The sequence below is a fragment of the Catharus ustulatus genome, chromosome 2 (genome assembly GCF_009819885.2).
Source record: "Catharus ustulatus isolate bCatUst1 chromosome 2, bCatUst1.pri.v2, whole genome shotgun sequence".
Taxonomy (NCBI): Eukaryota; Metazoa; Chordata; class Aves; order Passeriformes; family Turdidae; genus Catharus; species Catharus ustulatus.
The window spans coordinates 51,298,237-51,325,196 of record NC_046222.1 but is presented as its reverse complement, the minus strand read 5'-3'; the positions used below and the strand labels follow the sequence as shown (position 1 = coordinate 51,325,196).

General features: G+C 40.1%; 1 protein-coding gene across 6 annotated transcripts in view; it reads left to right on the top strand.

The window, feature by feature from the left end:
• The window catches only part of LNX2 (ligand of numb-protein X 2), a 57,368-nt gene that overhangs the window by 19,884 nt on the left and 10,524 nt on the right, over positions 1-26,960 (top strand). For 3 of the 6 annotated variants that reach the window (XM_033052748.1, XM_033052753.2, XM_033052751.2), the window contains exons 2-5: positions 12,904-13,428; positions 21,074-21,312; positions 22,365-22,564; positions 26,094-26,465. In XM_033052748.1, coding sequence (XP_032908639.1) covers positions 13,028-13,428; positions 21,074-21,312; positions 22,365-22,564; positions 26,094-26,465 — 1,212 coding nt within the window. In that variant the 5' untranslated portion in view covers positions 12,904-13,027. Of the gene's footprint in view, positions 1-745; positions 811-1,754; positions 1,863-4,892; positions 5,131-12,903; positions 13,429-21,073; positions 21,313-22,364; positions 22,565-26,093; positions 26,466-26,960 lie in introns of those variants that run through there. The other 3 variants (XM_033052752.1, XM_033052750.2, XM_033052749.2) reach the window with 3 other exon arrangements.

Here is a 26,960-nt window from a genome sequence, read left to right as displayed (position 1 = left end):
TGGACAAGCAGTAAATCAGAGTTCATATATTTCTAGTCCTAAAGTTTACAAAGGGAAATGTATGCAAATTACTCCCTTTAGCCAAAGTATGATATATTACTGTATTCCTTCCCTGTGTAACTTCTTGGTTCTGCGAGTAGTTTAATCTTTTCCATCTTGAAATTCTTCAGCTAGGATGGCCTTTTCATGACTCTGTCCTCCTTATATCTTTCATTTACAGTGTCAAGTTGCCTGGGATATTATCTATTGTTCCTGTGTTCTCATCCCATATGACTGATATTAAGAGGCAGTGTTGCTTCTAGTTGAGCCTCCTGCTTTTAAAGCGAGTTAGCTCCTTTGAATGAAACACTTATGTTCTTGCCTGGACGTCTGGTTTTCAGATTGCACACAGAAAGGACAGGCTAAAGCCTTTTAATTACCCTGTTTGCCCTCCTCTTCATTGATTAAATTGTAATTGTTAGCTTTTTAACTCTGAAAATCAGTGAAAATCAAGGCTGTTGTCTTACTGCAGGATTAAACAGTTCTTCACTGAAGTGCGAAAAGTTGGGCTCTGTGCAAAAAGAATGTGTCTAGGTGACAACTAGTAACTACAGAGTAGACTGTTGTTAGGGGGTTTTGTGGAGGTTCCTTCATACTTCCCTGCATTAGTGGCTTGATGCAGAAGGCACCCTTCTCAGAACAATATGCACTTGTTTTCTGGGTATTCCTTAGCTTTTTTAGTGACTGCTAAAGGAGGATGACTTGTGGCATTGTCTGTTTGACCGACTAGACCCCGCTCCTCTGAGTCACTGCACTACTCTGAACTTGATGGTAAGTTTGAGTTACTTCTTTAAAGATCTAGATTTTACAAACAGGCTGTTTACAGGTGAGCTTCTGAGTAAATCCTTGAATCCCTGTTACTGCTGCTAGGAGCAGAAAAAGCTTGGAAGACTACTGTTTCCAGATAACCCATTGCATGCTAGATCTGTTCGTGAAGATGTCTTGGCCTTATGAACACAGCACCTACTGCTACTGCCTCTGTGCAAAGGCTAGGCAGGTGTCTACAGCCCCTGTGGTCCTTGTGTTGCATTTCTGTCATCCCACAGTCTTTGTGCACAGCACTGCTCCCTTTCTGAGGAAAAGAAATGCATCCCATGAGAATATGCTTCCTTACCTTGGAGATACCATAGTGCTTTGGGCTCATTTGCACAGCTCCCAATGGAGCAGGAGTGTTGTCTGGGTGGCGTGGTTTCTGGCTCTTGGACAAGGTAGCAATTAAAAAGAATAAAGTTTATAAAGTTTAAAAAAATGTTTCATGTAAGTATCTGGCATAAAACATGTGAAAGTGTTTAGTATGAGTTGGGAGTTTAAAAAAGTATGGAAATAAAAGGTGGGTTTAATTTTTTTATGTCTGTGAACCTAACCTAACTTGTTGAGAAGTGCTTGGTTTGGGAAAATGAAAATTGTGGTTAGGGAGTGCAAAGAAGATGGATACTCCAGAGGGTGAGTCGTCTGCCTTTTAAAGACCTTTTTCCAGAAGTACTGCTAATGAAGTAACATCCTTCAAAGCAAGACTGGTATTTTAAAAGCTAGCTCTTAAGGGTTGAATACATAGAATAAATGAGGAAGCGAAAATTGTATCATCCCCCACAGATGCAAAATTTCAGCCTGCTGAGAAGAGATTGGACAGGGAGGAGGAGGAGAAGGTTGGCTCCTTCCCGATGTAACATGTTTTTGTCAGCCTCTGTTGCTGCAACCATTTTGACCATGGATACAGAAAAGTGGTGCCTGAAGTTAGGAATCTGAACTGGTAGGACTTTCTAGCCCACTGCTTCTTTAGCATTGTCTTCCCAAAACATGGTGAAACGGAATTCCTTGCTGATGTGAGTAATATCATGTATATATTTTGCAAATTCATTGTTAACTATCTTAAGAACTGAAACGCATTTTTCTTCCATACTTTCATGCCTTTGGATTTTTTAACAACTTGGGGTTTTGTTTGCTAGATGAGTGTAGCAGTTGGGGTCCTGATGCCTCTCCACCCTAGTCCTAGCCTCCCCATCTGAGCTTTCCCCATTTGCCTGTAGCATTCTGTGAGAACTTGACTTTATTTTATTGAGCAATTTTATTCTGGTCTATTTCTTGATTTATAGTTCTATTAATGTATCTCTTCTGTATAATTTCTGCATATGGCTGCCAGTTTGATGTTTTACATAGATGCTGTCACTTACCTGGTTTTAGTGTATATTTTTTCTTTAGTTTTAATTTTTGCTGCTCACTTAGAAGGTAATGATTTTAAATTTTTACCTTTTTTTAGGACTATTACTTTTTCTTAAAAAGAACAAGACTATTGAGAAAAGCAGACATAAATACAGTAACAGCAGTTCAGCTTTCCCTCTTCCACATTATTCATTCTGCAAGGGGGAGTTAGGAGATTAGATTGCTGCTTAATATTTAGCCCCTGTCACTCATGTGAGAATACATGGCAGGTCCTGCTGGCCTGCTGTGTGTGCGCTACTATGCAGCTTTGCTAACATTTCTCACTTGAATATTAAAGAACCGTTTTCCAACAGTGTTACCACTGAAATAGTTTCTTTCTGAGGGCACTAACAGGATTCAGAGGACACGCTAAAGCAGCCAGACCTTGCACCTCAGGCAGGTAAAGAACTGCACCATAGAAGCTTCTCTATGTAATAGCTAGTGAAATTATATTTTTAACATACATGTGTGTGTGTGTATATATATACACAAAATGTGCAATCAACCAAGCTAGTGGGGAATATAAAATAAACAGCTGGCGAACATGGTTAGGGAATAGAGAAGTGTTTTTGGAAAACAGTCTGGGTTTTTTTCGTTTGACAAATGTTGTGGTGGCTATATAATTACAAGGGCTGAAGTGGAGAACATTATTCCTACAGAAGGACTAAAAAAAAATGCAGTCTTTGCGTGTGTCTGTCAGATACATATAATCAGACTGGATTTTACATAGTAAACTCAATGTCCACTTTATTTTCTGAATCCTGTCTGGAGGCCTCAGATCAAGCACTAGTCTACTGTGTATGTAAAGGCTTGTTTACATACAAAGTATTTAAATGGGTTTTATTTAAGATAATATTTGTATATTTTAAGACTACAACTTCTAGATCTAACATGTTCTTATTATGTAAATTTTGCTGATGCGTGGAGCCATTTATTTTCAGTATCTGTACAGAGTACATCTGTTGCAGTAAGACAGGTAGCCTAACTGGAAGGTCTCAGTGTAAAGGTTTTCATTTCTGAATAGCATCCTACAAAATAATATGGGGGTATTGTGCACAAGTCACGTTCTGCCTTTTTTGTGTGCTCAAAGCTGGGTCAGACAGCTGGCTCTGAAAAGAACCTTTTTACACATATCAGAAGGAAAGTTCCTCTTGGAAATTAAGTTATGTACAGCAGCAAAGTGAAATGTCTTCAGCAGATTTAATAGGGAGAGGCACAGCCATCATCCTAAAGTGTTAAGAATCAAAGAACTTACCTTTATTGTGGAGTTAATTCAAGAGACAGCTAGTGCATGGCATCCTAATGTAATTCCCAGGCATGACTAGAGACTGCTCAGGCATGGCAGTGCTTTTGGAATGAGTCACCTGCTTGCCAAGTGGTGGCCAGAGCCAGCCCAGCTTTCTGTGATCCCTGGTTGTGCCGGGCTGCAGACCAACTGGGGCAATTGTGGTGGTGAGTTGGTCACTCTGCATGAAATACCCATGCTCATGGGCAAGTCATAATTTGGCTTGCATGTAGGTAGCCTGAGTTAAATGTTCTTGACTATGGGCTCAAGAAAGCTCTTATTTTCCTCTTTTCTTTGGGAGTTCTGATGTGGTGATACTTGTTTTATTTCATTAGAGAGAAAATAAGCATTCTCTAGGCAGGGCAGACCGGTTTAGGGGGTTGCCTTAGCTCACCAAGTGATGTTCCTTTGCTGCTGAGGTTTGGCAGGTTGAGGCTGAAAATTGAAACTGCAAGCTTCAGACCAAGTCTAGACCATTATCTGAGTTCTTTCTCTTGTACTTTCAAGTTTCTTCCTCTGGCTCGTGGGTTCTTATGGGTTCCTTGCAGGGGACGGGCACTCACTACTGCAGAGGACTCTGCCCCTTTTCCTGTAGAAGGAGGACAGTGTGTAGCTTATAATTTATCTGAGCTGTCTCTCAACCATGTCCTCTTGGCTCTGTCTTGTGCAGATCTTAGAAATGGTTGTTTTCAAAGAGATTGGAGGTTTTTGTTAGCTTAGGAGGTAGCTTCATTTCTTTCATGCTACATCTAAGCTAAAAAACTGCTTAGTAACAGCATAGTTTACCTTTGAAAATAGCTTTTGCTATCACTCAAGTTGTGATTGATGGGGGAAACCAGCTGTAACAAGTTATGCAAGGTGGCATCCGCCTGAAGGAAGAGATGGGATGGTGTTTCTCCATGAAAATAGTTAAGTCCTACAATTTAACTATTCAGAAAGTTCTTTTATCCTTTCCACCCCTCCACCCCCAGCTTCTCTCTGTCATCAAAGCCATTTCATGATTAATCCCAGTGCTGTCTCCCTGAATTTCCTCCATGCACATCCATAAGGATGGGGGCTGGTTATAAAGAAGTGCAGAAAAAGGGAACATAGCTCTCCATTTCCTTTATTTTCTTTGAACCACTACTGCTCCTTAAAATTGGAGTCAATCAAATCAAATTCTCTCTGTACATATCCAGGAATGAGCTACGTTTAATCTAGTTTAAGTGTATTCTGTTCATCCACAAAAGTCCCCGTTTCAGGGCGAAGTGCGTAGGGGAGGGCTTTCCAGAAGGTTTAGCATCTTGATGGACAGCTTTCTGCTGCCTTCATCTCTCCCAGCAGAAAGGGTGGCACATATGGCAAGGGCTGGTGGACAGATTGCACGGCAGAAAATATCCATGGCGGATAAGCAAATGTTTTACTCTTTCTTGCTCTTCTCCTCTGCTCCATCAGTGAGAAGAAAGCTTCACTAATTGTCTCCTTTCATGGGTTTTTGACTGTTGGGGTACTTTTTTTTCACTTCCACTGGATATAAAAGCCCACCTGTTACAGCAGCAGTAATTAAATACTGCTTTCCTTATTCTTTTTGTGCAATGAAGGAAATTTGTCATTGGGTCTCCTAGCAGGTAAGTCTGCATTTCTTCACTTCCATTTAATTATGTTTCTTTCTATTTACTTTTTCACTGCTGCAAAAATCCGGAAATGAGTTTAGGAACTTGGAGGTTTCTTGTAAAATTTTTTAATGCGCTTAGGCCTAAAAGTAGTAAACCTGTTCAGTTGTTGAGAGTTCTGGGAGCATCTTGAACTCCCCAGATGCTTGTCCTGTGGTTGGGGGTTCCTGCCATGGGGTGATTTCTGACACAAAACACCAATAGCCCCCAGAAACAGGCACTTCACTTTCCACTTAACAGAAAAATTAATGTACCTACAGAAAATAGATCTTCTTGCAAATAGTAAAGGCAACTCCCACCTCTCTTATGAAACATGATGGCTGAGAAAGGTAAATACTTAATAGTATTTGATAGGGTGGGCAGCAGTGCCTGCAGAAGAGAGAGGGTGCAAGGTCAAGTTGTTTCATGGGGTTTGTGTTTCCTCCAGACCTGGACATCTGACTGTCCACCCAAACCTGGGTGGCTCTAATCTAGCTTGGTTTGTGTGTCATATTTCCTCCTCTTTCAGCATTACTCTTGTTCAGTAGGACTGTGCAAAATTTAATCTATGATGTGTAGCTGTATCTTTGTTAAAGATTCATGCTTGTCTTTTTTTCCTTCTATTCTGAGATGATTTATCAGATGTAGCTCTATATTTGCTATAAAGAATGGATATTTCGTTGCAGGGACCTCCGTACAGTCACGGTCCTTATCTTTCCTGTCTCATTCGAGACCAATTTGACTAAAGTAAAGCTATTTTAATCTCCTGGTCCCAAAATAGAAGCCATTCCATTTGTGCCATAGAAGATGGCTGCAGCAGGATCTTTTCCTGTACGAGCAAAACCTTCTGCCCACTTGTTTTATCTCTGGGCACCGAGTCCCTCTTTCCTCCTGTCACCCCCTGATGCCGAGCATCCCTGGCTTTGAGGTGGTAGTTTTGGGAGGTGGACGTCATCCGTCATCTCTCCCAAGGATGGTCATTGTTGTGCTTCCCCTCGGTTTCCCCATTCCAGACATGTCTTTGCTGTCTGCTGTGCTGGTTACTCGGATCCCCTCCACCTCTGTAGGCATCTGTGGGGCAGAGAGGGGAGCACAGGCGGTGCTGCTGGGTCCCCCTGCCTGGCCGCTTCTCTGCCCCTGTGCAGCAGGGACCCTTAACGTTGCGATGGTAATTAAAGCCCATAGCCCCCAGTTGCCACGGAAACGCAGCACTACACAAATACAAACCACAATTTATGGTCCTGTTATTTTCCCCAAATGCTTCTTATTTGTCACATTTAAGCAGGGTTTCATATTGCATCCTTGAAAAATGCTGGACTGTGAAAATACCCAGCAAGGGAGTGCGTGTGCACTTTTTTTTTGAGGAATTGCATATAAAAACCTTCACCCCTGGGGCAGGGGAAGAAAACTGTCACCTGTGACCTGTTGCCTTGCAGTGATGATGCCACATCAACACCTGGTGAAGTGCTGACTCTGTCTGTGAGAGCATTCCTTTGATGGAACAAAAAGACTATCACAGAGGCAAAAAATAATCTCTGGATTATTTTTTAGGTGGTTTTAGTGCAAACCCAATGTTGCCTGGTTGTGGCTCAGTGGAGCACAGTCACCATTCAGGCACAATATTATTTAGTTTAGTTTGAATATAAAAATTCCAGTCATTCTGCTAAACAGCTTAAAAACATGGAAAAGGTTGCTCATCAGCACAAAAAGTAGGTGTATTTTGTAATTGGCATGCAGCAACAGTGGGGCTGCAGCTTTAGCAGAAAATGTCGCAGGCTAATTGCTGTTCTGTACCCTGTCCATCTCTTGTAGATTTTTGACTTGGAGCTACCAGGTACTCTGTTTTGACAAAACTTCCATTTGTTTGCATTTTCAAGAAAGGAGGAGTCTAACAGGATTATTGCCTCATAAACTTGAACAAGGGTTGAATTGGAGTTTGGTGTTTCAAGGCAGTGCAGCCCTTGGGTATCAGTGTAATTAACATATTGTAAAGTCAATACATGTTGCTGGTACTGCTTCACTTATTTGCTATATGGCTTTAATATTAAAGCAGAGATTTTATCTAATGAGCTAGGTCATGCTTATTGGGAGATGGGAAATAACACTTTTGCCCTATGGTGATGTTTGCTAGCTATTTATTCTCATGATGTTTTTTATTAATTTCTTCTGTCTTTTATTCTTTCACTTAAGCTAGGGTCTGCTTTGAGAACAGCTAAAAGTCATCAGCCTGATGCTGTAATTCCTATGAAGAGTACTGGACTCAGAACCAAGAACTAATGTTTAATTAATGTTATGATGCGGTTTTAAGCAATGGGTTTAACCACTGTCTAGTTTTTCTTTCCTGGGGCTTATGTCAATCCACTCCTGACTGCTCAGAGATCCTGTTCATGGCCGTGGCATTTGAATAAAGCAGGGGAATTTGGGAGTTATGAGACCCTTCCTAGCTAGCTTAGGCAGTCAGGGACTATTGTCCATGGAGAACAGATTGTGGAAATCTTGTGACATTTTAAAATTAAACCAACCTTTCCTGAAATGCAGGTTGACGACTGTGCTGTTGTTTAGAGTTATTGATTGGTTTGTGTTATGTATTGCCCTGCAAGGTCAAATCTGCCTTGCCAGGACAGGACTGCCTGAATTTAGGGTCACATGAAGCTTTTGCCATAGCTGTTACAATTTTTTCCGTATGCTCCCTTGCCAAACTGGAGAGGGACAAGGAAGGAAGGGCATTCTTGTGATGCCAGCAGGCAGCAGAATTTTGGGGGAAATTAATCTTCTCAGGGGGGAAGAGAAGGAGCAACCAATACCCAGTGACCTTTAGTCGAGGGGAAAATACAAGTGAACAGTTTTTCACTTGCAGCTGGTTTAAACTACATAGAAGAAATTAATCATTGATTCAATGGTTGGATAAATCTCTATGCAAACACATCCCTCTGGTTAAAGAGTTTTTAGGTGCAGAACGGAGATTTGCATCCCAGCCATTTTGGGATACGGGGACAGTGGAGTCTTCCAAAGGAACAAGGGTGTCATTCATCTCAGGATGTTCTTTTGACAGGTGCTTTTGGTTGAGAAAATTGCATAGACAATTGTAAACAAAGAGAAAATTGAAGTGTATTAAAGGTAATTTTAAAAGAGATTAGTTGGTAAGATGGATATTTTGCATACTTGTTTACTTCTGGGATTTACTTGGGTTTTTTTTGTAAAATTTTGAACAATGAGTTAATGGACTGTAAGTATCTAGGATTTTAATAAGATTATTTAGAAATAGATTGCTTAAATCTCTGACAGCATTAATTGCAAAATACATGTTTCCATTATTTTCAAACTGGAACTAGTGTTAATTATTTGTGACTTATGTAAAGACAACTACAGGTAAAAAGTTAACTTAATGCTACAGTTCCATTTTGCTTGTGGTTTTCTTTTTTTTTTTTTTAATAGTGCCCATTCAGACAGAAGGAGTAAATATTGTGAAGTCTGATGTAGGTATAAAGCCTGACATCTAATGCTTTTGTAAAAGTGTGTTGAGCTTCTCCAGAGAATGTTCTTTGAATCAGTAAATCAAAATTAGAGGAGACCTAAAGATAAGGCTGTCTTTTTCAGTCTAAAATCACTCTTGTGCACACTCCACTTAAGAAACTAAAATAAAAATTTGCACAGTTGGATGTCCAGTCTTGCCCAGTTCCCAAGTGGATTGTAATTTAAAACTGAAAGCAGGGCACCACCTGCACTATTTGACTGTTTTAATGAGGTCCTGGGAAAATTATTTTCTAGGGAATTATATGACCTGAATAACAGGCCTGGCTGGCTCTTTTACCCACTTCATATTTTTTATAATTCTGGTTATTTTTCCTGTTTGTAGCTTTCCTGGGCTGTTATCATCCTGTGGAGCTGGTGATCTGCTGTGATAAGAGATACAGAAAATAATATAAGAGATGCAGAAAGAGGGTTGAAGTACAGTATTATAAATGGCAGTGCTCTGGTATTGTTTATTTCAAGGATATAGTACTTTATATCAGGAAAATTTAGACCTGACCTGTCATCCCAGCTGTTGCTCAGAACACAAACTCTGTGTTTGTCAACTCTGTAAATAAGTTGATATTTTGCACTGGGAACAGACGGTAAAATGTTTTAAGAATAATAATAATTAGGCAGCCACAGTATATGATTGGTAAAATTCCTGGTGATTTTTTTCATTGGTGATGGAATGTGCTTTCCCCAAGTGGTGGGGTGTGGGGTGGTGGTTTTTGTTTGGGGTTTTTTTTGGATTGGTTTTTCTTTTTTCTTTTTTTTTCTTTTTTCTTTTTTCTTTTTTCTTTTTTCTTTTTTCTTTTTTCTTTTTTTTCTTCTTTTTTCTTTTTTCTTCTTTTTTCTTTTTTCTTCTTTTTTCTTTTTTCTTCTTTTTTCTTTTCTCTTCTTTTTTCTTTTCTCTTCTTTTTTCTTTTTTCTTTTTTCTTTTTTCTTTTTTCTTTTTTTCTTTTTTCTTTTTTCTTTTTTCTTTTTTCTTTTTTCTTTTTTCTTTTTTCTTTTTTCTTTTTTCTTTTTTCTTTTTTCTTTTTTCTTTTTTCTTTTTTCTTTTTTCTTTTTTCTTTTTTCTTTTTTCTTTTTTCTTTTTGTTGGTTTATGGGGTTTTTTTGTGGTGGCAGTGAGATTATTTTTTTCTTATGAATCTTCATTCTGTAATCCCCTATCTCTTTCTTCCACAGCTCTGCTGGCAGAGAAGTGGTGGAAGGGTGGTCATGTCACCTGCAGAAGATGTGGTGGGCTTGGTTTATATGGCATTTATTGATGGTTTACGTTTCCAGGGCAGTGGCAGCACCGAGGCAGTGTTGGCTGCCACCAGGAACAGCCTCCCTCTGACCTGGGGTAGCACCTCTGCAGCAAAGCACAGCCCAGGGTGTTTGTCCCTGCACCAGCAGCATTCAGACACTGGTGGGTCAACCATGGGAACAGGTTATCTGCTCACCTTCTGCTGTGGTGGGCAATGGAGTGGCTGCCTGTGTCGAGCTCTTGTGATTGCACTAAATAGAGCCTGTCTATGGGTATACTCTATGTCCTAAGAGAGAAGACTTGTCATTTTAATTTTTTACGTGTCAGTGAATGCCTGATTGCTCAATAACTTCTCTGGTTTTATATTTTCTTGAAAACTTAAACGAACTTATTAAAATTTTTTTAAAAAGGATTTAATTGCAACCTCCTAAAAGAGAGATGCAGATTATCTTTGACCACAGCCAGTTATAGAGGTCAAAGTATCTCATAGGTTTATTTACTGTGTGGCACTGATGCGTGCCATGGGAGTTACATAGACTTCAAAGGATAGAAATGGTAGAAGCCTTCAAGGAGGTGAATTTGGGATGGTGACACTCTGGAGTCCTGACTGGATCTCCATTACAGTAGTGCACAGAATGGTGTTGAGTTTTTCCATAGCCTTACTGATGGTCTTCAACATGCCCATGGTGGGAAGTGCAGGGACAAGTACCAGTATCCACACTCTTCCTTGAGTCTTGTCACTGGTCATGAAACAGCATGAAGTTGAGGCAGGGGATGTTTAGATCAGGTATCAGGAAAAAGTTTCTCACCCAGAGGATGGTTGAGCACTAGAATGGTATCCTCAGGAAAGTGGTCGCAGCACCAGCCTGACAGAGTTGAAGAAGTGTTTGGACAATGCTCTCGCGCACATGGTGTGACTCTTGGGGTGTCCTGTGCAGGGCCAGGCCCTGATGGATCCCTTCCAATTCAGAGTATTTTATGATTCTGCATATCAGGACTTGGTCCTTTCTTGGGTTTTTGGTTGCTTGGAGAAGGAGGAAGAGTCCTGGTTGTAGTCAGTAGTAGGAACAGGTCTAGAATTTGGACAGCACACTCATACAGTGGTTTTTGCTGCCTGTTCTGTGTCACTTTGCTCTGCAGGGCCTGTTGGTGTTGCACATATTCCCCGTACAACACAACTCGTGCTATATATTCCTCCCCGGTGCCTTGACTGATAAAATAATTTGGTAAAGGCACAAATCAGTGCTGTGTTTTTCCAGAATATTTATCTGGTTTATTTTGTATTACATAAAGACCAGCCATTAGATGGGTCTCATCCCTTCTGTTTTAATCCAGCAGCATGAATGCAGAGCGAGAGAGCTGTGGTTTGAGCACGAGGCCCCGTGCGCTGCTCTCCTTATCTGCTCTCCAATCTTTGAGCTCTTACATAATATGTTTAAGACTGGTTTTTTTGACTAATCTCTTTTGGGGTCTCATTTTGCATTCTTAGTCTCCAGCAACAAAGAACTGGTATGCTCTTCCCTTGTGAAATCCTTTCCAGAAGGTGCACATTATCTACTATGAGACAGGGCAATGATGAGCATCAATTTCCATGGCAGAATGGAAGCCTGGATTACAAATTACTATTTAATCCTTTTTGCGTCAAAGGATATAATAATCCTTGTAAAATGTGCTCTAAGTCTTGTGCTTGGCTGTGTGAGGTTATGGGGCAAAAATCGAAATAGGGAATCTTATAAAAAATAAGATATGGGAAAATGTATGTGTTCCACATGAGTTTCAGAAGGTTTGTTATGTTTGGAGCTGCATTTCAACCATCAGAAATACAGATGATGGGCTGATACCTGAACTACTAGTTTTCATTTCTCTGTATCTTTTCTACTGCTCTGCTAGAAAGCAGTCTCTGTCGTGAGTGTTGCTTGCTGAATTGCAGTAAAGAATTTAGGTACAAAGAAAGCATTGGTCTAATTTGATTTTTTTTTTTCTCCACCCACAAGTGAGAACCTTTACCAAAATTAACAAATATGGAGGTATCCTAAGACTGTGAGAAAATTTATTTTCTAAATCATCATGCTGTGTGTGTCAAACAGTGTGATTCTGTAAGAGAGGGAAGGGTAAATAAGGTTGGGAGGGATAAGGATTTAGTGTTTGACATTGCAGACTGATGGCTGCACAACTTCCTGCCCAAGCAGCTATTTTAAGAGGAGCAAAGTTTAATAACATAAAAAGTTTAGAAAATAAATCCCATGGTGACAGACCTAGAGTCCTTCTTGCCACACTGAGTGTGCTGTAACTTCATTAGGTAAGAAGCAAAACAAGTAAGTTGTTTGAAACCAGTAGTTTCATATTATTAGTTTATTCCATATTTTTATTACTGGCCTCTGTACCCAGTCAGATGGGGCATACTGGATAGAATCTGTCCTTCTTACTGTGTAGCAATGCACAGAGAAAACCTAGAAGTAAGTGATGATACATCTGCAATATTACTAATGGAACAAATCAGAGTAAGCCGTTTGCTGCTATTTTCAATGCAGTGTATTTAGAACGTTACTAATAACCTAATATTCTGTGTAGTCAAAATCCTAAAACCAAAGTAGGACCAGATTAAAATTGTTATCTCATATTAAAGAACACATTTAATTATTTGATCATATAACCATCATTCCACAATAGGGTATTTTTGTGCCAGATGCTAATTGCATGCTTCTAGTGTGACAATGCATAATGTGGTGTCCTTGCTGTCACAAAATTGTCATCTTGCAGTTGAAGACTGCACTGCACCAGCCATAAAATGTTTGTGTTTTAAAAGGATTCATATTTGTAGATTTTTTGTTGTTCTTTTCTATGGCAAACTTGCAGAAAACAGAAGGAATATTCCCCTGCTCTATCTTGCTGTTGTATTGTGGTAAACCCAGAAGTCAAAGGTTTTGAAGAGAACTTCTGTATTTCCTGCAAAATGCATAATTTCTATTTCTTTATGTGTTGCAGAAAATGACTGAAGAGCATATGTAAATCACCCTGGAAGAAGTCACTTCTCTGTGAGCTTTACATGAGCATCCCCATTCTATGAGAAGGAAGAGGAGAAGGATCTGTCAGCCTTCTTAGCTGTAAAATGGGGACTACAGGTGACGACATGGCTGCAGTGGAGCAGAATGCCTCCTTGAACCCTCTGTGCTTTGAGTGTGGCCAGCAACACTGGACAAGGGAGAACCATCTCTACAACTACCAGAACGAAGTGGATGATGACTTGGTCTGCCACATTTGCCTTCAGCCCTTGTTGCAGCCGTTGGACACTCCCTGCGGACACACTTTCTGCTACAAGTGCCTAAGGAACTTTCTGCAGGAGAAGGATTTCTGCCCACTAGATCGAAAAAGACTCCATTTTAAACTCTGCAAAAAATCCAGCATCCTTGTTCATAAACTGTTAGACAAGCTCACTGTTTTGTGCCCCTTCTCTTCTGTGTGTCAGGAAGTGATGCAACGATGTGACCTGGCGGGACATCTTAAAAACAGGTGAGTGCTGCATGTGCTTGCATTGCATTTTGCCTGAGGCTTGTTTGTGGCCAGTTTGTGTCGCAGTAGAAATTGTGGGCAGGAGAGGGGGAGAGAGTTGGTGTTGGCTTTTAAATTCACAGCAGAAGACCCTAGGAAATGCTCACTCTGTGGCTGTGCAGCGGCAATGCACTGGATTACCATTTTTTGTATATCGCACCATAAAATAGTGAAGACTGCTTGGTGACAGCCATAGGGAGAATGATGTGGATCATTAGAGAACTGAAGAAAACAATTTCTCAAAAAAATAAAATAGTGGCAGTTGATGACAATAGGGGAAAAAGGCTGAGGGAGTGGGAAGATTAGAGATGTGCAAACTCTGTCTGCAGAGAGGAGAGAACTAGTGTAGTAGGAACAAAGAAGATCAAGTTCAGATTTTAGGGCGAAAAGCTTTTTAATGGCACTGGCATAGATCATTTAGGAGGTAGTTGTCCATTCCCCATTTTTAGAAGTGTTATGAACATGTTAAACAAACTTTCATCAGGAGTAGTTACATCAGAATTAGTCCTGCTTTGAGGTGGGCAGATAGATACGGTGTCTCTCAGGACTGGTGGGCCTTCTCTGCCTGCCCTCAGTCCAGTCCAGGGACACTGGTGGCCGTCCGGGCAGGAAGGTTCATTTGAGATGTGCATGGACCTACTCCATGGACTTCTTTCCAAGTCTTGGTTTTTGTTCTTTTGGAGACTCCTGAAGACTGTTTTCAGGTGGAGAGTGATGTTGCAGAGGAGGTTGGGAGTGTGTGCATGGTGCATGTGTGCCTGCAGGCAAGTGCTCTGCAGGGAAAGGGAAAAAGACAGACCACCTGCCTTGGAAACTGTTCACATTCATATTTCCAATGTGTCCGCTTCCTTTTTCCACATATCCTGAAGGCTTCTGGGGATTCACAGGTTGGGAGGACCTTGGGCATGCAGAACATGTAGGAGCTCTGTGGGCTGTGGTGAGCATGGATCTGCCTGGGTATTTTTGGTTACTGTAGTGTGGTGTCCATGTCAGGGAGGTACAGGGACTAATTAGGAGCCTTTCTCACTAGGTTTTTATCTTCTTTTTTTTTAAAAATTCTCCACATGGCTTCCCTGTTAGCTTAAGCATTTCTTGTTTGCTTGTGGCAAGTAGTTTCTGATCTATATGATGACTTCGGGGTGGCAAGGAGGCCTAACTATTTTATGATTTGTAATCGTGATATTTAATTGATTTGCTTTTAATGAAAGGCAAAATGCTAGCAGGACTACTGCTAAGTATTTGATTCATCTCTGCTTTCCCACTGTCATATCCTTCACCACTTCAGTCCTTTTTCCTTGGTTGACATTGTTCTGAATGATATTAGGGCTGTTTACAACAGGGTCATGTAATTTATTTGTACATAGAACGCTATGTATGCGCTCTTTAAGTATACTTGAAATCTCCATTTGCTTAATGCACAAGGTTGTCGTGGAATCCAAGTGAGCTGAGTCACGGGCTTTTCCTGTTTGTCGGCTGGAAAAAAGCTTTCAGTTGCAGAAGGCTGCTCATTTTCAATTCCTTCTGTTGCTTTGGTTATCTTGGCTGATACACGTTTTGAGTATATGGTGATTTACAGTTTTCAATTAAGTTTATTTGCAAACATCTGAGCACCTATAAATTATCATTGCTGACATAAATGAAGGCAGCAACTGCATAGTTTGAATTTAATTCTATATGGATTAGTGAATCCAGTAAACTTCTACTACTGATCATTACATTTAGGAAAGTAATACAAAATTCAGTATGATTGTAATTGTCAGCATTGATTAATATAAACCAGTCTCAACAAGCTTTTACATGAGCTGGTTTGTGTTTCTAAAAAAGCAGTATAGTTAGTTAATTTTTGCTGTCTAAAAACCTTCACACTAAGGTTTTTCCAGTGGTTTTTTATTGGCTTCATTTGAGCATTAGAGCTGGAAGAAAATGTCATTGTATTCACCAGGTGCCTCAGAGTAAGTAACATTACTGCAAGATGCTCCCATGAGGAGATGAGAGGCATCAGACACAAACCTGATTACTTCAGTTACTAATTGCACTCCATGATACCTCATTGCACAAAGAAAATATTCCTCATTTCTCAAACTCTTGAGTTTCATTACATTCACTTGCAAACTTGGTTTTTAAAGTTAAACACAGTGAGGAAATATGATTTAAAGGGAAGAACCATATGAGTCATGTTGTACTGTTTTTCAGTCACTTGGTATAGAAAATTTGTTAAAGTTTGGTAAAGTAAGTGTCAGTTTTATTCCCTGTAGTTGTTTAAGGAAAGACTGGCTGTGGCACTCAGTGCCATGATCTAGTTGACATGATGGTATTTGGTTGTGGATTGGACTCTACAGTCTCAAAGGTTTTTTCCAACCTAGTTAATGCTATGATTCTGTGATTTCTAAATATCAAAGGTAAATTTATGAGAAGAAAATCTGACAAAATGTCAGTGATACTTTTTAAGTGAGTTAGTTCTTACGGGTTATTCAGAAGTGAAAGAAGTCTATTGTACAAACATATTGTGAAATTCTTACAACGGTATAATGTGCTTATTGCTTTTGAGTTGGGCTTTAGCTTTCGCCTCCTGTATTTCCCTGTGGTAGCTTAAGGTACCATTTTGGATAGCACCATTTTTCCAACTGGGTAACACTGCAGATAATTTTACGTCAAATTAAGTTTGAACTTTATATAGGATCGCATTTTTAGGAATTGAAGAGACAACTGAGCTATTCATGTGTGTCCCTCAGCATGCTTAATATATAGGTTCAGAGTAATAAAATCCATGGGAAGACATGTTGTAAAGGTACAGAATTTTAGCATTCAAAATCCTGGCAATCCCAGTTATTTTGGTGTTTATGGCAGTGCTGGTGAGCCCTGTTCTTCCCACCCTCTCCCATGTTAGCTGCGAGCACTGTCCCTGCCTGGCACTTCGGCGCACCAGAAGTGAAGAGGATCTATGGGATTTAACCCTCTTCTGTGTAAGTGGATAGGCAAAAGATTCATAGTTTTTATATGCTCTATGGAATCTACCCATAGCTGGAAGGGTAAACAATCTCTCTGTGGTTGTTTTCTGCTCTGAAACCACTTTGACTCCTTGTAAGCTTCTCACATTGTTGGGTGGGAGAGAGAAGCATGCAACAAAACCACTCATTTTATTTTTCCTTAGTTTTCTTTGATTCCCAAACCTAGGTAACTCCTGTAGCCTCATTTTCCCCACTTTCTTTTTTCCCTTCTTTGTTTTTCCTGTCGAAAGAGAAACTAAGACCCAGATGTTTAACTTTCCAAAGCAGCACCAGGTTTTACTTTGAATTGCAGCTGTAAATCTTGCCAAAATTACTGCTTAAGGTCACTTTGCTGGCAAAATTTTATGAGCAATAGCAAAGGCACTTGGGTTGCTTCTTTGCAGTCTATGCTTAAATACAGCTCCTGCTTGGAAAATGATTTAGTGCAACTGGTTTGAAGTTATTTAGTGTGTTTGCTTTTATCAAATTACTAGACTGGGCAGAAGCTGATGGTGGAGGTTACAATGAATTCTTTCTTTTCAGTAGTCAGTGAGCAAATGTGTTTTTCAAGCTCCTACTGTTATTCTGCAGAAATACCCTGTAAACTACATCTTAATTTTGTATGAAAGCTCTTTTTATCAGCAAAGAGGGATTGCTGCTAGTGTTCCAAGAAGTCAGCTTTTAAATGAGAAATCCAGCAGACTTGGCTGTAAAAAAAATACAACAAAAACCCACCAAACAAGAAGACCCATTTTTCTTCTCTGTCTGATATGAATTAAGAGAAATTGAAGGTAAAAGCTGTACTTTGTCACCATCCAGACCTGAGCAGAAGCGGGTGCTAAAGAAGGTAGAGGAAGAAGTTGAATATAAGTAGAAGCTAATATCACATCCCTAGAATAACTGCCCTTCAATCTTCCCATTAAGTAACATTACTCAGTTGCTTTAGCTGGGTGGTTTTACTATCATAGAATAGTTTGAGTTGGAATCTTACTCTTGAGCATCTTGATTCAGGAAAGAAATTGAAGAATTTCTAAAAATTCTTAAAACGGTCCTGCCTTTTTTCTTGCTCCTAGACAAGACGTTGTGGCTTTGTAGGTAGGAATGAAATACCATTTCTCTAAGTTTGAATTCAACCCTTATTTATGCAATTTGTTTTATGAGAATGTTTTTCTGAGTAAAGAAATCCAAGCTTCAAAGCTTGTTTTGATTACAAGATGCCCATCTATGTACAAAACTTGTTACAAGGTTTAGTCCAAAATGCTCTTTATCACAGATATTTGTATTAGTGAAAGTGTGCACCTCTAAAGATTTATTGGTGCTTAACTGTTACAACTGCTGTATGGTTTTGCTGTTTGTGAATAATACATTCTTACTGCCAACAAAAATCTTTTTATGTTCCAAGTGTAAAGAAAAAAATATCTGTATAGATGTGCTTGAATACCAATACAGGGCTTTGCTGCTTGGTAGGCAGCATGCTGTGTTTAAAGTCCTAGGAACTGGCATCCCATGAATTAATATCTCCATTACACTGCTGCTTTCTTGGCAATGCAGTTGCACGTACTAGACTGAAATTCAGAGTCTATTACAATTACTGGTTAATTTGGGGAAGAATCTGTGGGGTTTTGCCCTTTTTTGCTTCATACAGTACTGCACAAAAAGGATTCCACTGAACTGAGTACGTGTGCTCACAAGGCTGTTTACATTTCTTGGTACTAGCTTTTGAAATTATAATTAAACATCATTGGCCAAAATAAACCTCAAATCTATTTATATTTTTTGTGATGACTTTCATCAGCTGCCAGGTAATGATGAGAGAATGTGCTCTGTGGAGGAGGGTGGAGGAGGACCTGGCTGTGGTTTAGGAGGCTTTGACAGAAATAGGACACTTCCAGGGATGAGTTTCGTGCTGTCCTGATTTGACACATCCTAAAAAACCCCAAAACTCTCAGGTGTGCTTTGCCACCTCGAACAGGTCCTCAGGCCTTGTGAGATGACTGAGTCAGAGTCAACAACGGTGAAGTGGTTTGTAGGAGGTATCTAAGGAAGCGTCTGGCTCACGGATGTAGTCCAGAAAGGCTGAACTCTGCTGTCAGGCTCAGAGGGATTGAAGCGTGGTTCTCTGACAGTGTTGGTTTTGAACTGTTTATTCACTTCTTTGCTGAGAAGTCACCACTTCTATAGCACAGCAGTTCAGGGACAGCAAGGACACACAGCTTGGGGTGGTTTTGTCCTAAATTCTTGTGAATCACTGTGGGAGAGCATGTCTGTCTGAGCTCCCAGCAGACAAAAGGTTTTCTCTGCAAGAGCATTTACCCCTTGCTGTGTTGCTGCAGAAGTGAGTGATGCTGGAGATTGTTCCTTTTTTCTTTTTTTTCCTGTTGCCAGCGTTAAGATTTGAGGGACCATGAGGCTAACGCATCAAGTTAAAGTATGTTAGAAATACTGAGGGAAGTAATAGCATCTTTCCTTTTCTTGGTCTCTTGGGACTGTTCTTTTGAGGTTTGCATTGTGTAATGGTCAATGATAGAAATTTCCTGCTGGTTTTCACCTGTAATTGTGTGTCTGGCTACCAGACAGATATATTGGCCAATCAGTCCCACTATACCAGTGGTTTTCTGTAGTAAATACTGTCTGGGCAAAGCCAAGAAATAGGGTTGTTCCATCATTAAAATAAGAGAAATGTTTTCACCAAGCAAAACCTTCATCTTTCCTGCTTACACTTGCTTAACTTTGAAGAACAAAATGACCAACAGTAGCTTTGGGGAAAGCCCCAAGCAATTATTTCTGAAATGTGTCGTGTTATAATATGAACTGTCTCTAATGTATGTTTTTATGCATATTTTAGAGCATATTTGGGTTACCTTTTTCTACTCTTCTAAACATGGAGAACACAAACCTCTGGGGAGGCCTTATAGCACCTTTCAGTATCTAAAAGGAATATAGGAGAGCTGGAGAGTATTTTTTGTAAGGGCGTGTAGTAATAGGTTAAGGGGAATGGCTTTAAACTAAAAAAGGGTAGATTTAGGTTAAATAATAGGATGAAATTCTGTACTGTGAGCATGGTGAGGCACTGGAAGAAGTTTCCTAAAAACACTGGGGATGCCCCATCACTGAAAGTGTTCAAGGCCAGGCAGGATGGGACCCTGAGCAACCGGATCTGGTAGAAGGTGTTCCCTGTCCGTGGCAGGCGGGGGGAGGTTTAACTAGATGATCTCTAAGATCCCTTCCAACCATAACCACTTTATGTATGTGTATCATTAAAAAAACCCAAACCCAGTATTGTCAGATGTATCTATATCTATCTATCTATATATATCTAATGTTATGTGTGTATAACGTGGCTGGGGGTCATAAAAGCTTTATCAACGTTCTTTGGATCTGAAAACTTTGTTAACAGGTTATCTTCAACATCCATGCTGAAACAGTCTAACCATATAATTACAAAATCCCTTTTACAGGATGTCAGAACAGAATTGTGATTCTCAAAACATTCTGGTTTAATAAGTTAGGATGTCATTAGGCTTCTGGTGCCTTTTACTCTGTTAACACATTTCTTCTCTTGAAAGAATAAATAATTTCTTCTTTTGTTATAACAATCTGCCAAGTTCCCAAACACTGAATCCTTTAAAAAATGTGGCTTCTTTTTTTCTGATACTGCTACAGTATGAGTGTTTTTAGGTGGTCAGCAGCTTCAGAAGGAGGAACTTTAAGGACATCAAATGCTGTAAGAAGTGATTTATCAGACACTGGCAAAACAGTTAGAGAGGCAGGTGTAAGATTGATGTCCGCGTCTGATTATGTGCACCTAAGTGCAATGTGATTCAATAAATGAAGGTTTTCCATAAATTTGCAACATTATGGTCCTTTTTTTGTAATAAACTATTGTAGGTTTTTAAACATAAGCAAAAAAAAATACTGCATTAAGAGTAATGGAAATTTAAATGAGTTTGTAGTGAAAAGCTTCAAATGCTGAGGGAGCATTGTTGCATAAGGGAAGCAAAAATTGCGCCTATGTGAAGTCAGAAAGAAAAAAAGGAGACAGGAGAGAGATGAGAACACCTTCTGTTGGGCCAAGAGATTATGAACAGAGGTGTTACTTTTGCTAAACCTCTCATACAGATTCCTAGAAAAGCAGAGTTTTCTTTCAGTATTTTAACACATAGTGCAGTGTAGGTAAAATTTTAATATCTTTCCTCCTTTGAATGAGCCCAGGAAAATATGATGCTTAATGTTTCTAGCATGTTATCTTCCAGAAACTGAAATGTCAGAATCCACCTTCTAGTGCAAGGTGACACTGTCTGTGGCAGACGGGTTGGAACTAGATGATCTTTAGGGCCCTTTCCAACCCAAACCATTCTGTGATAACAGAATAAGTCCACATTCGGAAGGTGTTACAGCACATTAAACCTTGTAGCAGTTTTGTGGAATAAAAAGCAGTATTGTGTTTTTTCCACTAAAGCATATTTTAGCCTTAAAATTCAGTGTGTTTAATATTTTTTAATGCTGTGTTTAAAACTGTGGTTTGAAGAAGATTGATTTAACAGGATGAAGTACTTGGGTGTTTTGTGCTACAAACAGGACTGCAGGCTTGAAGCGTGATGTCATTGTTGTTTTTACAGGTGTCCTGGGGCTTCTCATCGGAGAGTTGCTCTGGAGAGAAGGAAAACGAGCAAGCTGCAAGCCGAAGCAGAGGGTGAGAGTGGTCTTGGCGGGCTGGAGCAGCCCAGCAGTTTATCTCCGGACCCTGATCAGGGAATAGTGCCAGCTGAGCCGAGCTTTACCTCACCCGCCCTGCCTGCGTGGACAGACGAGCCCGGCATCGACAATCCGCCTTTTGAGGAGAGCACAGTAGCAGACAGTATGTCATCACTTATCTTCTCCATTCTCTTTTATCAGATGTGCAAACATTTGTGGTGTCAGAGCTTTTCTCTTACCAACTGTGAATGTGCATCTTCATCTTTGGCTCTTTTCTTCTGCAGTTTCTGGAGAAATATTAGTGGGTTTTGATTATGTGCAAGTTTACAACTGAGATAAAGTCACAGGAAGGAAAGAAATATCTCAGTGTGTGTGCCGGCTAGTGTGGTGCTGTATGGTTATTTATTGTGTCACGGTACAGTAGTTCATGCTCATCTCTTAATGGGACTGCCTCACAACTGAGATGGAAGGAGTGTAGCTTCTGTAAAATTACAAAAATTGTTTTCTAAGATGAAATTTGTTTTTCCCTCTTCACCCTTTCCCCCCCCAACTGGATCAGCAGCCTTCTCACACATGGAGTGCTGTCCTGCTCAAGCAAAAAGGCAGCTGAGTTATCCCTGCACCCATCTGCACCGAATGACCAGTAACACCTTTAGCATCTGGGATTTTAGAGAGGAAGTGCTGAGCCTTACCACAGAGGAAGGTGGTCCTGTCCCCTTTCTTCTTTATATTTGCCATCCTCTAGCAGTCTCCTTTTTCCTCTTTAGTTGTCTCCATGCGTGCTTCAGAAATGGGCTCCTTCAGTTAACCCAGTAACTCAATAGCAGCTCCTCATGCAATTGCAAGACAGAGAGGTTATCATGGGGTAACCCCTAAAATGCATTTTTGTTGTCATCACCAGATACAAATCCCCAGGTGACCCAATAAAGGATATGAAATTTATTATAAAGGATGGGATCCAAAGGGTTCAGAATATCCTATTCCAATCCAAATGACCCCATTTCAGGAAGCATGCATGCTACTAAGTCCTTAGCTCATTTCTAACAATCTAGGGCTTTCAACAGGTAGTGGAACTGATCCATTTGCACTGGTTTAGTTTTTTGTTAAACTGCTGCTTTGTGACCTGTCTACATTATCTTTTTGTGATTTATTTTATTGGAAGTGAATGAGGTAGAAAAGGTATTAATTGTCTTTCTTTTTAAAAATAATTGGCAGCAAATCAACAGCCACCTACCTTGCCTGAAGGAGAGATTACTACTATTGAAATTCATCGGTCCAATCCTTATATTGAATTGGGAATTAGCATAGTGGGTGGCAATGAAACACCTTTGATCAACATTGTCATTCAAGAGGTTTATCGAGATGGGATCATTGCCAGAGATGGAAGACTTCTTGCTGGAGACCAAATACTTCAAGTATGGAATCTAATTACATATTCTGTCTGCTTACTTTCTATTCACTCCTTGCAGAATTGTTGTTAAAATGAGATGGAAGATTTTCCTTGTCAGACTATGTTGTGTCAATGTTAGCTTTGCAATTATCAGTTGGAAAGCAAATTAATATTCAAAGCAGAGCCTGTTGTTCTAGCACTTTTGGCTATCATGCTTTATGTTGTTTGTCGGACCAGTCCCTGGAATTATCTTTCCTCCCTAGCATCTGTTGTCAACTTCTAAAATACGAGTTTATTTTTCTGTTTTTAAATGCTGTGGGACTTGGTCCTTATTTCAACTTTATGCATGCATTCCAAAGGAGCCCAAGGTTATTTCTGGCTAGCAAGTTGGCGTAACTTGTCCTATGTAAAAAGCAATTGTAAGGCTGGCTTCAGCTAAACTGTTATTTTAATCTGGCTTCACTCTTGCCTTCCAAAAGCTGAGGCAGCTGACCACCATCTTTCAGTATGTATAAAAGACTCGGTGATAGGCTTCAATGGAAGGATTTAAAGCAAAGTGCTTGAAGTATTTAAAGAAAAAAAATAAACAAAATGTGAGTTGATTTTGATCAAGTGTGTATTTTTGTTTTGGTTTTAAGTAATTAGTCACAGGCAGTAGAAAAAGACCAAATTCTATTAATTTAGAGGTTTAAGTTTTTATATTGGGGAAAGGGTTGTTTATACTACACTTAAGAATGGCAGTAACTGAGTGCTGCATAAACAGAACAGTTATCCAGCTTCTATTTTTAATCATTCCACCTGAAACAAATATATTATCGTCTATTCAAAGTTACTTCTGTAAGAATGTTTGCTTTTGATCTGGCAGCCTAAGATCAGTCCAAATCTAGTTGTTAGCCTTCTTCATTTTACTGTTTTGAAATCAAGCTTAAAAACTAGTTACTCTTGGAATAGAATTAGCTTGTACTTCAGAAAATAAAGTCCCTTTTGAGGAATGTGCCTTTTTCCTCTCTTGGAGTGTAAGCATACTGGCTGGCCAAGAAAACAACCCAAGAGGTTTCCAAGATGTTGCCTTTTCAACAAGTAATTGCAGACACTGATTGAATGCTGCCTCATTTATTTTTATACTAAGGGCTCTATTTGTTTGACAGAATAGGGAGCTTGAGTTCCAGTGAAGCTTTGGAAATTCCTGCTGTTTGGGCAGGTGTCAGTTACAGTTTCCAAAGCCATAAATGACAGTGAATTGACTGTAAATAGGAATTTACTAGCTGCAGGAGTCTTCCCTATCAACAGCCTGGCAGTGGGGTTGTCAGATGCTAAGTGGGTGCCCATGAAAGTCCTTCTCTTATGCCAAGGGAGAGGTACAGAGGGTAAAACCTAAATTTTTTTGGGAGATAGAATATCTTTATTTCTTCAAATTTACCTGTGCAGGTGCTGAACTGTTTTATTAAAATGATCAGGTTCAATCTCTGCCATCTGTAATTAGGTGCACTTGGGTGCAGCTCAGCATGCACACTTTGGTTGATTATTTCTGAAAATGTTGTCCAGGGCTTTTATGAGCTGGAAAGGTCTAAAAGAAAGAGCCAGAAGGAACTGTGAGATGAAACTCAGCATTTTCTTGCCCAGTCAAACAAGAAGTATTACCCTTTTAAGAGCTGTGGGAACAGCATTTAGTAACAGCTACATAAAAGCCTGTGTTGTCTGCAAGGTACAGATAGGTGCCTAACATTTTCAAAGTGCTTTACAAATTGTCTCTTTTTTGTGCTGGACTGTGACTGTAATTCATGTGAAGCAGGTTCTAATGTGAATCTCTTAGCCCAAGAAGTGCTAAGGCTGTTTTATTCTGAAATTTTAAACTGCCTTATAGAAAGAAGAATTACATTTTATTGCATATATTCTTCTGTGCCCTTTGAGTACTCCCATATTTTATGTATTTACTTTAGCCATCTACAGTTAAAAATAAAAATTAATTTAATTTAAAGGCTCTGATGGATGGGCCTTAGTGGTTTTTGCAGGAGGCAGCTCTAAATATTCTTCCTCCTAACTGTGCCTCTTTTCCCCCTGCCCAAGGTTACAACTTGTCTTGAGGCAGTAGCAGAGCATGACACCACCATGGTTCTGTCTGAGCCCATGGTGCTGCCAGCAGCTGTGACTTTGTGCTGGGTTTTGGGCTGGAGGTGTCTCAGGGAGGGTGCAGTCCTCCTTCACCATTGGAAACCACCACAGCCAAATGGTTTGGCTCAGACTTCTGGGAGCCCCTCAGCTCAGATGTGTGATGTAAACATGCAGCTGTTGTACATAGATTACTTTGTTTATTTTTATAACTTTAATATTACTGTTAGATGGTGAGAAGCTGCATGTTTGGTTTTACTTACTTAGGTTGCAATGGGGAATATTAAAAGGCATAGGTAAGGCACATCAATCAGTGTAGACCATTTGGTGTTAGTTTCTATCTGCTGAAATTGTGGGGCAGGGGTTTCTCCTCCAAGCCTAAGGACGAAATTCTAACGTTAACTTTGAATCCCTTCTTACAAAACAAGGAACAGCTTTTGTGCTTAATTTTTGTCATAGTCCTCTTTTCTGCCAAATCTCATTGTACTGTCAGTTCTTATTTTTACAGTGCAAGAAATGACTGAAGATTACTGGTCTTTGGATCAGTGGGCCATATAGCAAACACAATTCTTAGTTCTAGGTAGAGAAAGTTTAATCTGTTTTTCATTTACAAACGAATTTTGGGTGATACAGGTTATAAGTCTGAAACTCTGGCCTAGTTGAAATCTGTGGAAAGTCTAAGTTCATGCTAAGACTGAGTACAACTGCCTTTTTTCTACTATTTTAATGAACTAATTTCATTATTCTTGACTTCAGTTTTTTTAAAATGTTTTTTCACATAATGAAAGTACTGTATATTGTAAGTCACAATCTTGCTTCAGAGATTTGGATGCATTCTTTTTGTAGCTATTATTTTGCAGTTTTAAGTGATGCTGTGCTTGACACTGAAAGTACATACCATGTTCTCCAGGACAAAAAGCAGTGTAAAGATCTAAGACAAATATAGGAGACCAAGAGGACAAAAACCTTGGCCTGTGATGGCAGAGGGTGTTCACTTTTGGGGACATGTTGTCACCTTTGTGAGAAAAGACCTGAAATAGTGCTAGGAGAAGCTTAGATTGGATATTAGGAGAAATGTCTTCCCCTAAAGGGTTGTCAAGCACTGGAATAGGCTGCCCAGGGTGGAGTCACCATCTCTGGAGCTGTTTAAGTGACATGTAGATGTAGAAATTGGAGACATGGTTTAGTGGTGGAGTTGGCAGTGCTGGGTTAACACTTGGACTTGATGGTGTTGAGGATCCTTTCCAACATAAAAACAAGTTTGTAGATTGAACATCCAATAAGAGTCTCCAAGAAAGAATGAAACAACAAGAGGGACAGCGTAGTAAGGTCATTCATGTAGGTTTGCTCCAAAGCTAGTTTTGCAGTGTGTGAATTTACTTTGGAAAGGACTTAACCAAACATCTGAAAACACGGTTGTGACTTTTTTTGCTGCTGTTTTGCAGGTCAATAGCTTTGACATAAGCAACGTGTCCCACAACCATGCCCGAGCCGTGCTGTCCCAGCCATGCTCGGTGCTGCACCTGACGGTGCTGCGGGAGCGGCGCTTTGGCAGCCGCACGCACACGCACGCGGAGGCGCCGGGCTCCGGGCGCGAGGACAGCTTCCAGGTGACCCTGCACAAGCGCGACTCCAGCGAGCAGCTCGGCATCAAGCTCGTGCGCAGAACAGACGAGCCGGGGGTTTTCATCCTCGACCTCTTGGAAGGGGGCTTGGCTGCCCAGGACGGCAGGCTCTGCAGTAACGACCGCGTGCTGGCCATTAACGGGCACGACCTCAAGCACGGCACGCCGGAGCTCGCTGCTCAGGTTATACAGGTGATTTGCTTTCCCTACCTGAGCCCTTAGCTCGGCTTTATTTCTAGAGTCCGCTCCCAGACACAACAGCTTGTGTGAGGCCTAAAGGTCTGTGTCGATGTAATTTACAGTGATTTATGTTCTGAAAAAAATAGTGAAGAATAGGATCGGTTTTGGCACCTACCAGATGAACTTCACCTCCTCAAAATTGAAAAATGCATTAGTCTTCCCTGGAATGCAGCCTGAAGGTTAGAAGACAGCTCATGTAAGCAAGAAGAGTAGTCTATTGTAGCCTATTGTTTAGCAGGGAAGAAGAAAAAAAAGAGGATTATTATTATTCTATTTATGTATGTATTGTATTTTAATCTCTTAGTAAGCTCTATAGAAATGGGCTTTGTTTTTTATTGATTTGCCTGTGCATGGAATTGAGTTAACACAGGAAAGTAATTTGTCAGATGTTGGAGTCAACAGGTAACAGCTGGGAAGTCAAACAGAGGTCTCCATAAGTTGTGCATG